This window comes from Colias eurytheme, chromosome 2, assembly GCF_061535395.1.
Source record: "Colias eurytheme isolate Ceu_HAF_F1 chromosome 2, ilColEury1 Martin Lab GWU primary, whole genome shotgun sequence".
Taxonomy (NCBI): Eukaryota; Metazoa; Arthropoda; class Insecta; order Lepidoptera; family Pieridae; genus Colias; species Colias eurytheme.
The window spans coordinates 7738574-7753688 of record NC_142981.1 but is presented as its reverse complement, the minus strand read 5'-3'; the positions used below and the strand labels follow the sequence as shown (position 1 = coordinate 7753688).

Below are 15115 nucleotides of genomic sequence, written 5' to 3'. Positions count from 1 at the left end.
CAATTTCATAATCTGTGACTTTTTTCCTTACTCGTCTTCGGTCACTTCGGCCAATGAACTTTTCTCTCAGACCTTAATTCAGCCATTACCAAACATAATTTTATATATTTACTGTTGCTATCTACATTATCAGCGATTGAAGCCTTAATATATTGCTTTTATCTCTCAAATATTGTTGAATATCAATAAAACAATCATATATTATTTATATTAATAGCAAATCTATTTATAGCTATGACGTTGACAAATAATCATATTTGATTTTAAAGAGATTATTCCGTTTATCTAAATTAAAACAGAAAATTGGTGTATATCTGTTTGTTCAAACGAAAATATATTTATAGGAATAATAATCTATATTTTAGATTTGTTCTAATATTTGTTTGAGTAATATATCAAACAGAAATATTGATTGAGCTGGATTGCTTATAGAAGGCATGTAGAGTTGCATGTTTTTATTTTATTACATTGTGTTGAATTTACATTTAGTATCTACTTACAGTTGAAGAAATTGACAATACATTCCTTCTTTTGTTCTTATACTTTAACAGGAAATTTTTCCTAAAGACATAATAATAAAAATGGTTGAGCCAATAAACCAAAGTAACTCATAAAAGTATTTCAATACAGTAACTGGGTCAGAACGTATTTGATCTATAGCTGCCTCCGAGAGACTTGGATTTTGGGTACAAAAACTGGCTTAGTCAAGCGTCAACTGCTTAATCTTTCTTGAAGGCAGTTAATAACCTTAGCGGCGAAATGAAAATTACTTATTTATTGATTCGGCCTGTGACGTCGCCGTCGACACCATATACGCCGGCCGATGTAAACGTACTTGCGCGGGCGCAGGCTTTGGTCAGTCTGTGAATATATTGTCAAAAAGTGATAGTGTCTATGCAAATAAAAATTTAGTTACTAAAACAATTTTAACGTGGGAATGAAGGAAAGTAAGTAAAATTGTTAATTCCATTTTTTTAAACAATAGTATGTTAATTTAAAAATTCTATAATTATTGTGAATGAGAAATTCATTTTTCCAAGATTCAGAACTTTTTCCAAGCACATCCAAGCAATGTCTTTTTCCAAGCATTCCAATATTGCATTTACTGAATTTTTCATTTATGTTTAACTAACTGTTCTATACGACTCTGCCCTGGTAGATATTTTTACAAATTTTTGTTAGCCCGCTATGGATTGATCATTTTAGAATAAAAAATCTTTAAATCAATTAAAACATATTCTATAAAACAATTGCTTATAACTTTATTATATTAATAGGTCATATATTCAATTTAAAATATAATAAATACATATTGCAATACGTGAGAACATAGTACCTATAGGTATTAGATTAATAATATATTAGGTTAAGAATTTTAGGACCTTAAATGAATGCTAGAATTTTAATCTATTTATATTCCTATTCTATTAATATCATTTCAAAATACGGCAAAAACTTGAATGTGTTAATTTATGTGAAGTATAATGCAACCAACAGCATTTGCTCGATTGCCAGTGCAGACACCGGAGTTGAGGCCTAGTTACCTTTAACCGGTTCTTAAGGTAATATGTAAACACGTATAAATTGATAAGTTTATTTTGGTGTAATTACATTCTTCTCGTAAATTCCCTCTAGGTCATTGTTAATTGATTATCTTTGTATTTTAATTTTTTTAAGACAAGAGTTCTGTTAAAATTACATTTGTCTGTTGCCAACCGTGTAACAGTTCAATGTAAATTTTGAAAAGGAAGAGATAATGGTGAAGATCATGTTATATAATTATCAGAAAACATAGACTTTCTTTAGTCTATAATGTATATACGTATTGTATGTAATATTTAACGTACAAAACGATAAAATTGTGTCTGACTCATTTTTAAAAATTGAGATAGGATTGATAGGAAGATTATTTATTATTTATTCATGTCACAAATGAATTAAATATTGTTCTTGTCGTAAATAAGGCTTATTCTTAAATCACAAGAGAATTTTTATTTCACATGATCGCATTTAATCTTCAAATATTTTTGTTTATTTTATACTAAAATTTGTATTTCACGTAATAAGTCAGCTGACGAATAATGCGGATATAATGACAATGTTTTAAGAATGGTTTTAGAGGTAATATTGAATAATTTATTACTAAGGTTCACTTGACCTATTTAACTTCACCTTGTTTTGCCAAATCTTTTTGTAAATAATGTTTGAGATTGAGAAGTAATTTTAAATTAAAAAAAACGTTGAGGTGTATTTGGAATTCTGAACTGTGACAGATTTTAATTAAACATTGTTTTTATATGAAGCTGATAATATGATATAAAAAATATGATATATAAAAAGCCTTCAATAATCTTATTTAAATATTTAAAAATACCAATGTTTTCATAAATCATGAAAAAAAAACAACTTTCCCAAGTTAACCACATTTTTGATAAAGATAAGGTACCTCTACAATTTATATTGTATAATACAGTTGATAATAATAACTTTCACTTATTTTCGATTAATATGAAACTCATATTAATCGAAAATAAGTGAAAGCTTCGCATGCATTTGTTGTTCATGAATGCAGTGTCCAATCTTTAGAAAATTGTTTTTATTAGCTTCAATATTATTTGTCTATTATTATATTATTTATCATCAATTCTATAAACATTAGTAAAGCAGAAACTATGGAACTATAAATAGTAGAGGTAGGTATGAGGTAGGTACCTATGATTTGCATTTAAAAATACACATGTAGAGCACATATTATTATGCATCGAAATGCTTCGAAAATTAGAATTACGAAATGAAATCCGCGTGCTGAAGCTAGTAAAAGATAAAAGAATCAAATGATCATCATCCTCTCAAATGATCAGTATAATATTACACTTACTAGTAAAGAATGCGAATGCTCAGGTAACTATTATTATTATATCTAAATATATATATATATATATATATATATATATATATATATATATATATATATAGACGGATTAAGAATACTGATTCTGATTTCCGCTAAATAATTAGGTAGAGTTTTGGTAGAGTTTATAAATTAATAGTCTTGTTTTAATCCTATATCATGTGACGTGTCATTATTAATTTGATTGTATGTATTAGATATAAAAGATACCTACTTAATTTCTTAACCAGGATTAAAACATTTATATTTATCCCAAAACTGGCAAAAAGATATTTTTTTTTATAAAATTAAACTTTATGCTTTGCCTTAAATGGAATGTAATTGACACACAAACGTATTTTATATTCGCCGTAACAAATAAAATGGTATACCTACGGTAAAAACTGGTAAAAACTGTGCAATATGAATCTTGTCAGATATATGGTTTTTGACTTATAAGAATAATAAGTACATAAACTTATAAACATATGCAATATGTGCCTCATGCAATGAAATTTCAAAATTACGAAGTAGTAATTCAACTTCGTTGGTTCGTGACCATCCTGGATAGTCAAGGTCTCGATCCTATAAGGCAATAGTCGTTCTTGTTCCACTTTACGATTTTTTATGTATTATATTAAGTATATATCCCAAACATTCAAGTTTAAATTTTTATGAAACAAATATTTCAAAAATTTCTTCCTCCTTCTTTGCTATTGCAAAGAAGGAGGAAGAAATTTACAGAAATTGCGTACCGCCGCAATATTTTCGATCTTATCGAAAATTGCTGATGCCCAGTTTTATTGCCATAATTTAATTATAATTATTAAAACATTCTTCAAATAAGTTCAATCTGCGTGCACGCAAGAGCACTTAACATTTAAACATTATTTTTAAATGAACAGATTGATTGTGCATGCGCTACGATCATGCAATATCTGTTCTCTTATCTACACATCAATAAACCGTTCTTTGTAACTAAATAGAATACATATTATTTGTGCATAAAATATCGCCTTGATAAATTAAGCAGTGAGGCTTACCTATTACAGATAGGCAGATGTTTACAGTCATCGACAGTGATGTATACTTTATAAGAGAGGAGGAAGTGAAAACGTGAGTAAGTACATCACTGTTTACCAACTAAATTTAGAATGATTCTACTCATATCTTTATAAGACCGTTAATTGTTGAAGTTTGTCTTATAATAATAAATCAAACTCATGAACGAACACGACAATCTATTAGCCAGAAACGCTAGTAGCGTTCAGGACGATAATATGATACGTGACACTCCGTGAGATATTAGTTTTCCTGCTGAATATAATAAATAATTGTAACGAAATAGTGCTCTAACATTATAATAATATTGCAGGCCTTCGAACGTGATTCCTACGATCAATATCGACAATATTGATAAAGAGGAAGAACGTGTCAAGAAAAAAACATGGTTAAAAAGCGCGACGCCGGCTATTGTACATTATATTACTCTGTTCATAATAGGTAAGCTAAAAAGGTTTCACAATACGTTTCCAATTCAAAACTTGACTCTCACTTATTATCTGATTTAATTGTACTATTTAAAAACATGTACCATTCAAATAACATTTTTTAACTTCATGAAACTTATTAAAGCATTTTTTGCAAAAAATTCCAACAATGTTAATGTCATATTATAGTTTATATTGGACCCTGATAATATTTTATATCTACCTAGCTACGAGGTAGCATAACATTCAGAAATTAAATTGTGGCAATTCACTTAAATTAATGTAAAAATTGTCCCTAAAAACAAATCAAAAGTCCCCACTGCAATTCATGTAAAGCGCATCAAATTTTGAAGCTTCATGACTGCCAAGGCCTTATTTTTCCTATAGATATGTAGTTTGTATTATCTCAAACATTTTTGCAAAGTAAATTGAAGATGCGATGCCAAATTAATTATTAATTAACCACAACAAGATATCGAAGACGTAATGCTGTCACCTACGAATAGTTTGTCACTCATGTTATAATGAATTTGATTGTTGTTAGGATTGTGTGTCTGGGGTACATTATGGAGCGTTTGGGGCGATGGTTGGGGTGTGAACGGCAACTGGTTTCGGATTGCTGTCGTTGGCGTCGTGGCATGGGCTAGTGGTCAAGTGTTTCAAGAGATCACAACCTTACCTCCACTGCTCGCTGCTCTCTTTACGGGTATTATCGCGAGGCATATTGGTTTCCTGGACATGCGACACCATGCAGATATCGATGTTTTTCTGAGGTAATCAAAACCCTTGGGCTTTGTGAAGAACTTAATTTTTTACTAATATCTTGTATGTTGTTATTGTATGAACATGTTTAGCTTAATTATATAAAAACATTTATTATTATTGAAAATATTGAAAAGATTATGTATAGGTATTAAAGTACATAATATATATTTTAGAAGATTTGCTTTATATTAAGTAAAATACATATGAGTCAATTATTAATATGAATGTTTTTTACGTAAGGTTATTTGTTGCAAATTTTGAAAATGAGGAGGGGTAGTACACTCTTCCCCATTACTAGGATGATAATATGTTAAATTATCCTACATAATATATGTTTTATCTCTTCTCTATACCAGGAAAATCTATCCGGTTATTATATTAGGCAAAGGATCTCTAGCTTGGAACGTCAATTATATGAAAAGAAATTGGCGTCAAATCATACTTTTGGGGACTGTTCCTTGGACTACGGAGGTGGTGGTTCTTACTGTATGTGTACATTACTTTCTTGGCTTCCCTTGGTTGTGGGGTTCGTATATTATGTTGTACTATATAAAATTCTTTCTCTCAAACAATGCATGCATGCAATTTTCCAAAATGTTCCATTAGTATGTAAATGTTGTGTGAAAATAACGCTTATCAGAGAACTGAATAATAATTTCATATTCGAAATGAACTTTTCATTCAAAGACGGAACACAAAGCTTTATCACAGACCGATACGGATGCATATAATGACAATATACAATCGGCATTGTGCAGCTACGAGTATGTAACTAATATTTAGTAGTTGTACAATTGCAAACAAAACTCATTTGAAACACAATCTATCGCAATGTTTTATTCGCTTTATTGCGTGCACTCAAAGATAAATGTAGTGTGCTAACATTTTACAGATTTTCAATTATTTAGCGCACGTTAAGGACCATTGCAGTCCACAATGGAATGTTCAAAATAAATAAAAATTTAAAACGGTTTGAGCTACGGCCACTGGCTATATTATTTTGTTTAAATTTTGACAATCGGCGGTGCATAGCACCAAATCGGTTTTAACCTCGCTTCATCACTAAGTTTATTGTTGACATCTACTGGTAGTTGTTTAACAATGTTTGTACACTGCACTGTACCTAACTACTTACTATACAGGGTGTCCCACTGTTGGTATACTAAGCTCAAAGGAGGTTATTTTACATACGCTGAGTTTGTAAAAAATGCTTATAAAACTCCAGACGCATTTTTTTTTCAAATAGATGAATTCTTAAAAGTATACAGTGTACACTCTTAACAAGCAACCCGACCAACTTTGCCATCCGCACGTGAGCTATTTTTTAAGATTATGTTTATTAGAGAAGAAAAGATGGATTTTCAGGAAAAATTTAGCAAACAATTTTTGACGTAATGTTGTTGTTTAAGTATTTTTTACGTGTTCAGTGTATGCAAAACTATAAGTCCCTTCGCGCTCAGTACCTATACCAATAGTGGGACACCCTGTATATTTTAGGTTTATGGTCAAGTGTTTGATAAATCATTTACAAAAACATCGTGTCTTTACTTTGAATTTTTTAAATTAAAGCTAATAAAATAAATATTATGCTCATTGCACATTTAACCAATATAAAAAATCGTAAGTTATAGGTACCTGGTACGTAAACTGCTTCGCTGAGTATTTTAGAATTCTCTCAGCACCCATTCTATGATCAAACGTTTTCATTAAAGTTATACGATATAAAAACAAAATTCAAAAGCAAGCAAATTCGCGCCGAGCTCGTAACTATGAATCGTAAATCCAAGAGTTTTCAAAATCACTTTATTCACACGTCGATATTGCGGGAAACGAATAATAAAAATTCTCACGCCTCTCTACAATAGAGTGTGATATACCTATGGTATGGGCCAATTCAATAAGCTCCGCTGTAGAATTTGTATTGCAAGCTCGTTGAATGCATTTTTATCGCATGAGGTAGTTTTACTAAAGCACGACGAAGTAGCGCGACGCGGACTCTTTCGTATTCACCTGAAATTCGCGGCTTGATGCATCCACGCTAAAGACCGCCTGCAAGCTGGCTCACCTTAGAAGAAGAATTCCAATAATCACATGCCGTGTATAAATTCAGCATACATTTCACGTAAATGTGACACAAACCCGTTATGATACTTATGGTGCTTATAAGTATAAATAACGTAGTATAATAAGATCATGCGATCACAAAATATATATTATTTTTGTATCAAATTCGTAAAATGGGATAAATAAAAATACAGAAGGAATTTAAAAACCACACAAATTAGTGCAAAATAATTTTGCATGTTTTTGGTATCTACGTTAAAATATTCACAAATTACTTTTTTAAGAGGAGAGTTAATACGGTTTAATTTTATATTCACAGTCAATTAAAAAAAAAACGGAATATCTCAATTTTATATTAAATCTCTCGGCATAACTTCGGAAAGGTTATTGAACTGAAATAATAATTATTAAGAGAAACAATTTAATTTCAAAGAGATTTCTGAATACTTCATGATTAATTCATATTTAGTACCGAAGCAGTCTATTTAATAAATTCGATTAATTTCTAATGAGATGTCATACTTTTGAGAAGGTCATGTAAAACATTGATTGATCTTTAAAAATTAGAGTTTTTTGTATTTAAACATTGAAAAGGTACAATTTGTATTTATTCCATATTTGAAATATATCACGCACAAGACGGATAATTCGCATTGTTGCACAAACTAGTGTACTGATTTCTTCTTATAAACATGTAGCTTACTATTTTCAGGTATACTTCTAGGGTCAATGTATGCTTCTGTGTCGTGTCCAGTGACAATGCCGTCTGTAATCAAACACGGGAAGCTCGCAAAAGGTGCTGTGGAATGGCCACAACTCATTTGTACCGCCGGAGGTCTCGATACCGCCCTCAGTGTTGGAGTGTACGGTATCACATATACGTATATGTTCACTCATGAGGATAGTGACGTGTATAGATTAGTTAAGGTGGGTATTTTCAGCACTTTTCTTGCAATTTTTAGTTTGCTTGATTAATTATAACAATATATAGGTTACGTAGAGATACGACATGATTTTCTAGATACTATTTAGTATTTAGATTAGTTTATTATTTAAAGTATGTCCTTACAGTATCTATCTTGAGTGCCATTAATTTGACTCCGCAAATTTTTCATCTAAAATTTTTCGTTCATTCGATGGAGACTAACTAATAAAAAAGAAAAACATGTCGACTGTGCGGTCCCAATATTTTTTTGACTGCACTGCTGTGCCTATTTATTAAATAAAAACCTTTTATTTTACGACACTATTTTTTTTGTCAATCAGATTTGTTAGTGGATTTTTATTTTCTCCGAAATAAACTTAATTTTTTTGTGCGATAATAAAGAAGGAACACTAGAATGTTGTCTTTGTAAGACATCCGCTTTACTTTGAAAGCTTGTTTAAATCCTAAAAGGTTCTGACAATCCAACTTCGATTCATTTTACTTCAAGAAGAAGCTAAGAATATGTCAAGATGTTCTCCTAGAAAGTGCAACCTGCAAAGTTTGAATTTGTATTTTAAGCACTATAGATAAAAGCAATATATACCTAATGATAATAATTAGGAGTGAGGCATTTGAGGCTGCTAATAATAGTATCATTACATTTGAAATAATTGCAATGATATAAGATTTACCTCTATGAATAAATAATTAACAAGACCGAGAATGTTAATAATAGTTTCATTTTAAATAATTGCAATAATATAAGATATATCTATAGGAATAAAATATTAACACGCTGGCCGAGAATTTCATGTTCTGTAATACTAATGAGTAATGAGTGTGTTGCGGAGTAATGAATTGGTGTAATGTATATGCATTCCCGATACTCAGGCCGACCTATAAAAATAATTGAGAATCAAATAAATTGCGTGCAATTATTTAGAGAGAGTAAGTTAATTCTCTCAATAAGTAGAGATCCGATCTAAATACCATAAACCCTCCTATTTACGTTCAGAATGCTATAGTTTAACAATTATAAGTTTCGGGATCTGATTTACATTGTAAACGAGCGATACATGTAAATCGGTGACCTCAATAACTTTAAATTCAGTGAATCAATTAGTTTACTTACTAATTATATACGCCGTTATCCACGTTTAACGAGGGAAAACATTTTTTAAAAGTTATGCCTCTAAATTGTAACTATATCCATAACGTAAAGAACTCAGTCCGAGTAATTAGGTTAGGTCGTGCTTTGCTCAATTTCATTTTATTAATAACAAAGTTTAACCCTTTTAGTAAATTCATTGCAGATGAAGTTCCTTGTTCGACGGGATTTAATTTCAATTTCACATTCGGAGGTGAAATTAAGAAAGTTTGTGAAGTAACGGCATGTTTTGTTCTTGCAGGCGGGTCTGACTTTGTTCGTCGGGGCAGCGCTGGGCATCGTGTGGGGCACGCTCGCCAAATTGGTGCCCGATTCCCGGGATTATTATGTTACCGAACTACGTGTACTGTTCGTACTAATCGGGGGCTTTTTCGGGAACTATTTCACAGGGGCCATAGGATGGGGCGGCACTGGTAAATCCCTAATTAATAAACATGTTTCGTTCTATACTATACAGAAATTGGACATACATTGAGGATTATAATAATAATTTATTGATGGCTTAATTGAATCGAGGCTCTGTAACAACGTAAACTAATTAACCAGTGTATGTTTGGAAATCCATTCTTTGAATGAGTTATGGTCGTTGGTTATAGTAATTGGCACCTGTCGCTGACCATTTAGTATAATGTATCAATATACCTTATTACATTTAAAATACAGTTTTCCAGATTTAAAATAAGGTTTTTTGTGAAACAACTTAAAATTAAGTTAAGTTCACAGCTCATAAAAAGAACATTTTAATTTTTATTCCCACGTGCAATGTGAACAGTTAAATCTACTCTTTCAAATTAAATATAAAAAATATAAAAGAATTGTCAACGTTAGTATGGTAACTTACATTTCATTTATTTCAACTTTTTTTTCAACTCAAAATTCAACGTCCTATACGTTGAATTTTGAGTTACCTAGTAAAATCATAAAGGACTTTGTTATTTACCTCTTTTAATAACGCATAGAACCATTTTTATGTACTTATCAATTAATGTCCTTTACAAACTTTAAACCATGATTTTTGTATGTAACTACCTGTGAAATTTAACTTAATAGTTATATGTATTATGTATAACAAACAGTGCATTTATAACTAATAATTTTAATATATACCTATCATTATCCACCGTTATTTGCGTTCAATAAACGCAAATAATACCTATGGCAATGCAGTCTCGAAATAATGACAACGATAATAGAGTTAAATAAACATTGAGACACCTAAACCGAATAAATTTTGATATTTTATTGCCTAGTTACTTATATTTCAGATAATTTGAGATAAAACTTTATTGATTCTAAAGTGATATATTTATCATTTGTACATAAAATTCTATAGCAGTAAAATTATACTGAAGATTTTTTTGGTTCTTAGAAGTCCCATAATTTACTATTTTAGATACTTATTTGTTTCTTTTGAGTTTAAAGATATTTCAAATGTTAGTATAAATCACAACTTGCTTATAGATAGCACACAACTTTAATATTCAATAAGGTAATATCTTTATAATGCAAGGAACATAACAATATCCTAAATACAAATAGCAGCCCAATTTCCGACTGTCAAAAAAGTGTCCTAAGAAAAATGTATATTATAAAATGTTTTATTTACCATTTCTCATATATATCGTTATTTTCCTTTCTTCATAAGGTGGGGTAGCAGTGTTGGCGTGTAATGCTACGGCAGCTTCGCATTGGGTTAAAAAAGGATGGAAACTTAATCAAAACCCAGCTGCGACCGTCTATAGAATTTTGTGGTCAGGTTTGGAGCCTCTCGTCTTTGCGTATACAGGGACATTTTTCGTGGTAAGCAAAATTATTTACAATAGCACTATAAATAGAAATGTGTATCGAACCCTACACAGTAAAGGGTTCGCTAGTTTGGATTAATTCTAACCATTCAAATTGGGTGGTCATAATGATTTTAACCTTATAGGACACGTTCATATAACATGTACCTAACCGAGAAGCTTTTTATACTTCGAAATATCATCATTTTGATGTGTGAAGATCGAATAAAGCTGAATTTAATATCTATGTTCTATATTGTTTAATATTCCCTATTTTTGAAAAACGTAGTATCGCAGAGATGTTCATTGATCAGACGTATAGCTGCAGAAGCCTCAAACGAAACCACCATTAACAATGATATAGCATGGAACAGAATGAAAAATTGCTGGTTACAGTCTCAGATAGAGCTTAGAATGCTTAAAAGCTTAAATTCTATTGTATAAATGTAATCCACTCTGTGAAAAATAGTATCGACGTCTTAGAAAAGTTATTTTTATTAATATTGCTCTTGAGTTAGATATATAAATATGTATATTTTTACTTTCAGATTCATCATAGTATTTCAGAAACGATGCTAGTGGGATTAGGAATCTTATTCTTATGTCTGACGATAAGACTTCTAATTGCTTACCTTATGTGTTGGAATTTAAAGTTGAAAGAAAAATTGTATGTTTGTTGTGCCTGGATACCCAAATCTGTTGTTGAGGTAATTGTTTATTCTACTTTTTTTTAATTTATCTCGATAGATTAGCTATAGGTACGTGTATGTATATATGCTTAAAATAATTTAACATTATATATTATTTACGAGCCGTACATTATAACTTTGCAATGTATTTATATAACAGTAGGAAAAAAACTAAACTAAGTATTATTAAAAAAAATACCGAATATTTTATTCTCTACTAGCTTCCGCCCGCGACTCCGTCCGCGCGGAAAAATTAAGATTTATTTATTTCTACGTATTTTTCCGGGATAAAAAGTATCCTATTTTATGCCCAGGATAATAAGGTATAATTATACCAAGTTTCATCGAAATCGAACCGTTAGTTTTTACGTGATGCCTTCACATACAGACAGACAGACAGACAGACAGACAGACAAAAATTTTTTTAATCACATATTTGGGTTTGGTATCGATCCAGTAACACCCCCTGCTATTTATTTTTTCAATATTTTCAATGTACAGAATTGACCCTTCTACAGATTTATTATATGTATAGATAGATTTATATAAAAAATAGAATTATTGCAACAATTCGTATAACTAATAAGTCTGAAATTGGGGATATTGTAGTCACACATTTTCGTCAGATAACGATTAAGCTATTTCCCTTCTTATAAATATTCAAACGTTTTCCGTGATCGCTTACCTTTAGACACATTGAACGACAGAGACACAGAAACTCGTTATAATTATTAATGTAGGTTTACTTTTTAATTTGAATCTCTGAATTCTGTATCTAATTAGAAAAACAATGAACATAAAAATAATTCTTTATAAGTTTAATTAATAAATCTCGCTATAAAAATGCCATATAAAGTTAGTTACAATTAGAAGCACCTCGCTTTAGCGATACCATAATGAACACCAACTACTTCCAGCCCTTAAGCCTTGAAACACTTATTAGATTTCTCTTTCATACATGCAAGATATATATTGTAAGATATAATAAAAATATTTTCAGAACAGCCAGCAAATTAAACTGAAATTTTTTTCTAAATGTAACAATTTTAATATACTTATGTTGTAGGCTTGTCGTAGGTATGTGCTTAAACTGAAGCCTAATCTCTTACCAAAGATTGTATAAACGAATAGAGGATTATCTATCAATGTCACTGGCAGTAGCTACTGAGAAAATACTTATGCATCGCTTCTTTTTTAATACTCTCCATTTCTCGCAATTCGCCTATGTCATATTTTACGGTAGCTGAGCAAGAGTTACAAAAGTTTATACAGATGTTATTTTTGCTGGAAGAGTTGGCACAGAAATTAAAAATTTAAAACGTTCTTAAACTTGAGTAGGATTACACTGTACGTAAATATTTCTATGTAATCATTTACTTGATTGGTATTGTAAGGTATAGATTAGTATCATAATATTGACGTTATTTGGATTCGCATATTTTTGCGATTGTTCAAATAATTCTAGGGAAACAGTCACAATTGGGCATAAATGTATGTGTAAGAAAGCGTGTTTTAGTGATATATTACGTTGTAGTCCTTGTTCCTTTATAAATGTATTCTTATTTACAGGCTGTACTTTGCCCTCTGACGATAAGCACAATAAAGATGTCTCAAGGATCTCATACTGGTGAGCTGGTGTATGCTGAAGATCTCATGCGGCTTGTGGTACAGGCTATTATCATAACAACTCCAATTGGTTTTCTGTTGACTGATAAATTAGGACCCTTATTATTGAGAGAGAGTCCAAAAAATGTTGAGCATGGCAAGTAATTGTAATTTCCTATCGGTTCATACATTCTTTCTTTGTATTTTAAAAATTTTGTCATATCCATCTTGTGATTAAAAATACAATGCCTAATTAGGCAGGAGGCATTATAAAATATTGTACTCATCAATTAGGATTATCATTTACCTATTCTTTTCGAGCAATTCTTATGCTAATTTTCATCCCACCTGTTTGTCAAGAGTTATTTCAGTCGCTAACAGAACATTATTTAAAAATAGTGTTTCATTATTAGATATTTTCTTATCAAAAAATAAACTTGTATTGTCTTTAATCGTTAAAATAAAAATAAGTCGTTAAATGTTCTTCATATAAATTATACAGTTGACATTTCTTTTTTCTTTTCTTTCAGATCCAAAGCACTACAGAAGAAAATCGAACCCGGAACCTGTAAAAGAAATATAGCTCGTTTGTTACATAATTTGTGATCATGTAATATAGCTTTAATAGTAATAAAATATTATAAATTACCTTATAATAAAATTAATATAAAACTTGAACCGCGTTTCATTGGAATTTTCACAATTCCTTGAACTGAATTATGAATAAAGTAGGTGTCTACCATTACTCTTTCACAGGAATTCATTCAAAATATTTTTGCTTTAACGAAAAGAAAATTTTTAAACCAAACAATATATGAATAATTATTTGTCAATTTTTCTTATTGTTAATCTGTAAAATAGATATCTCAAATAATACTTCATTCATGTGCTGTTATTCCCCTTACCGGCTACGCGCAGACATACAGCGTTCTGCGTTCCGCGTTCTGCGTTCTGCGTTCGTCAGTTCTGCGTTCTGCGTTCTAGCGCACACAGGAGCACGTTCAAGACATTTGCGTTCTATTTCGCGACATCTCCGCACGTGAAACATGTCTCTCGAAAGTTCATCTTCCGAAGATGAAGCCTTGCTTTTGTGGAGTCTAGAGGAGTCAAAAAAAAGTAGAAAATGTTGGGTACACCCTATCAACACGAAACGAGATGATATGGGAGAATTTAGTATTCTTAGGGTACGCGCAGACAGAGAGCGTTCTGCGTTCCGCGTTCTGCGTTCTGCGTTCCGCGTTCTTTGTAATGTGAAGGATCTATAGCGCCGGCGCACACAGAACGCAGTTAGACCGCGGCGGTCATTCGGAACGCTTGCGTTCTCGCGTTCTCTGTACAGAATTACAAAGAACTCGCGTTCTCGCTATGGCTGGTCCGTCTTCTCCAATTGGTATCTTGTTTTTCTATTTCAGATTTTACATAGTCATGTAACTCATTGAAGCTATTTATTGACATTCGAAAATAAATAATAAAATCTCTCTTCATCTTGAAGCAGCTCAGGGATAAGAATACTAAATTCTCCCATATCATCTCGTTTCGTGTTGATAGGGTGTACCCAACATTTTCTACTTTTTTTTGACTCCTCTAGACTCCACAAAAGCAAGGCTTCATCTTCGGAAGATGAACTTTCGAGAGACATGTTTCTCGTGCGGAGAGTCACGAAATAGAACGCAAATGTCTTGAACGGCTCCTGTGTGCGCTAGAACGCAGAACGCAGAACTGACGAACGCAGAAC

The 15115-nt window shown here is 31.2% G+C and overlaps 1 protein-coding gene across 2 annotated transcripts; it reads left to right on the top strand.

Moving 5' to 3' along the window:
- The first annotated feature begins 800 nt into the window (after window positions 1-800).
- Window positions 801-14047, top strand: LOC149910500 (sodium/hydrogen exchanger 9B1-like). Of its 2 annotated transcripts, XM_090114542.1 has the most exons (11): window positions 801-947; window positions 3943-4006; window positions 4266-4393; window positions 4925-5153; window positions 5502-5671; window positions 7922-8136; window positions 9544-9715; window positions 10948-11102; window positions 11635-11793; window positions 13345-13537; window positions 13911-14047. In XM_090114542.1, exons 1-11 carry the CDS (start codon window positions 938-940, stop codon window positions 13961-13963), a joined length of 1548 nt encoding a protein of 515 aa, XP_089970668.1. In that variant the 5' UTR covers window positions 801-937; the 3' UTR covers window positions 13964-14047. The 2 variants fall into 2 exon arrangements, with proteins under 2 accessions (XP_089970668.1, XP_089970676.1); XM_090114550.1 differs by lacking the exons at window positions 801-947; window positions 3943-4006 and adding an exon at window positions 4089-4187.
- Window positions 14048-15115: the final 1068 nt, after the last annotated feature.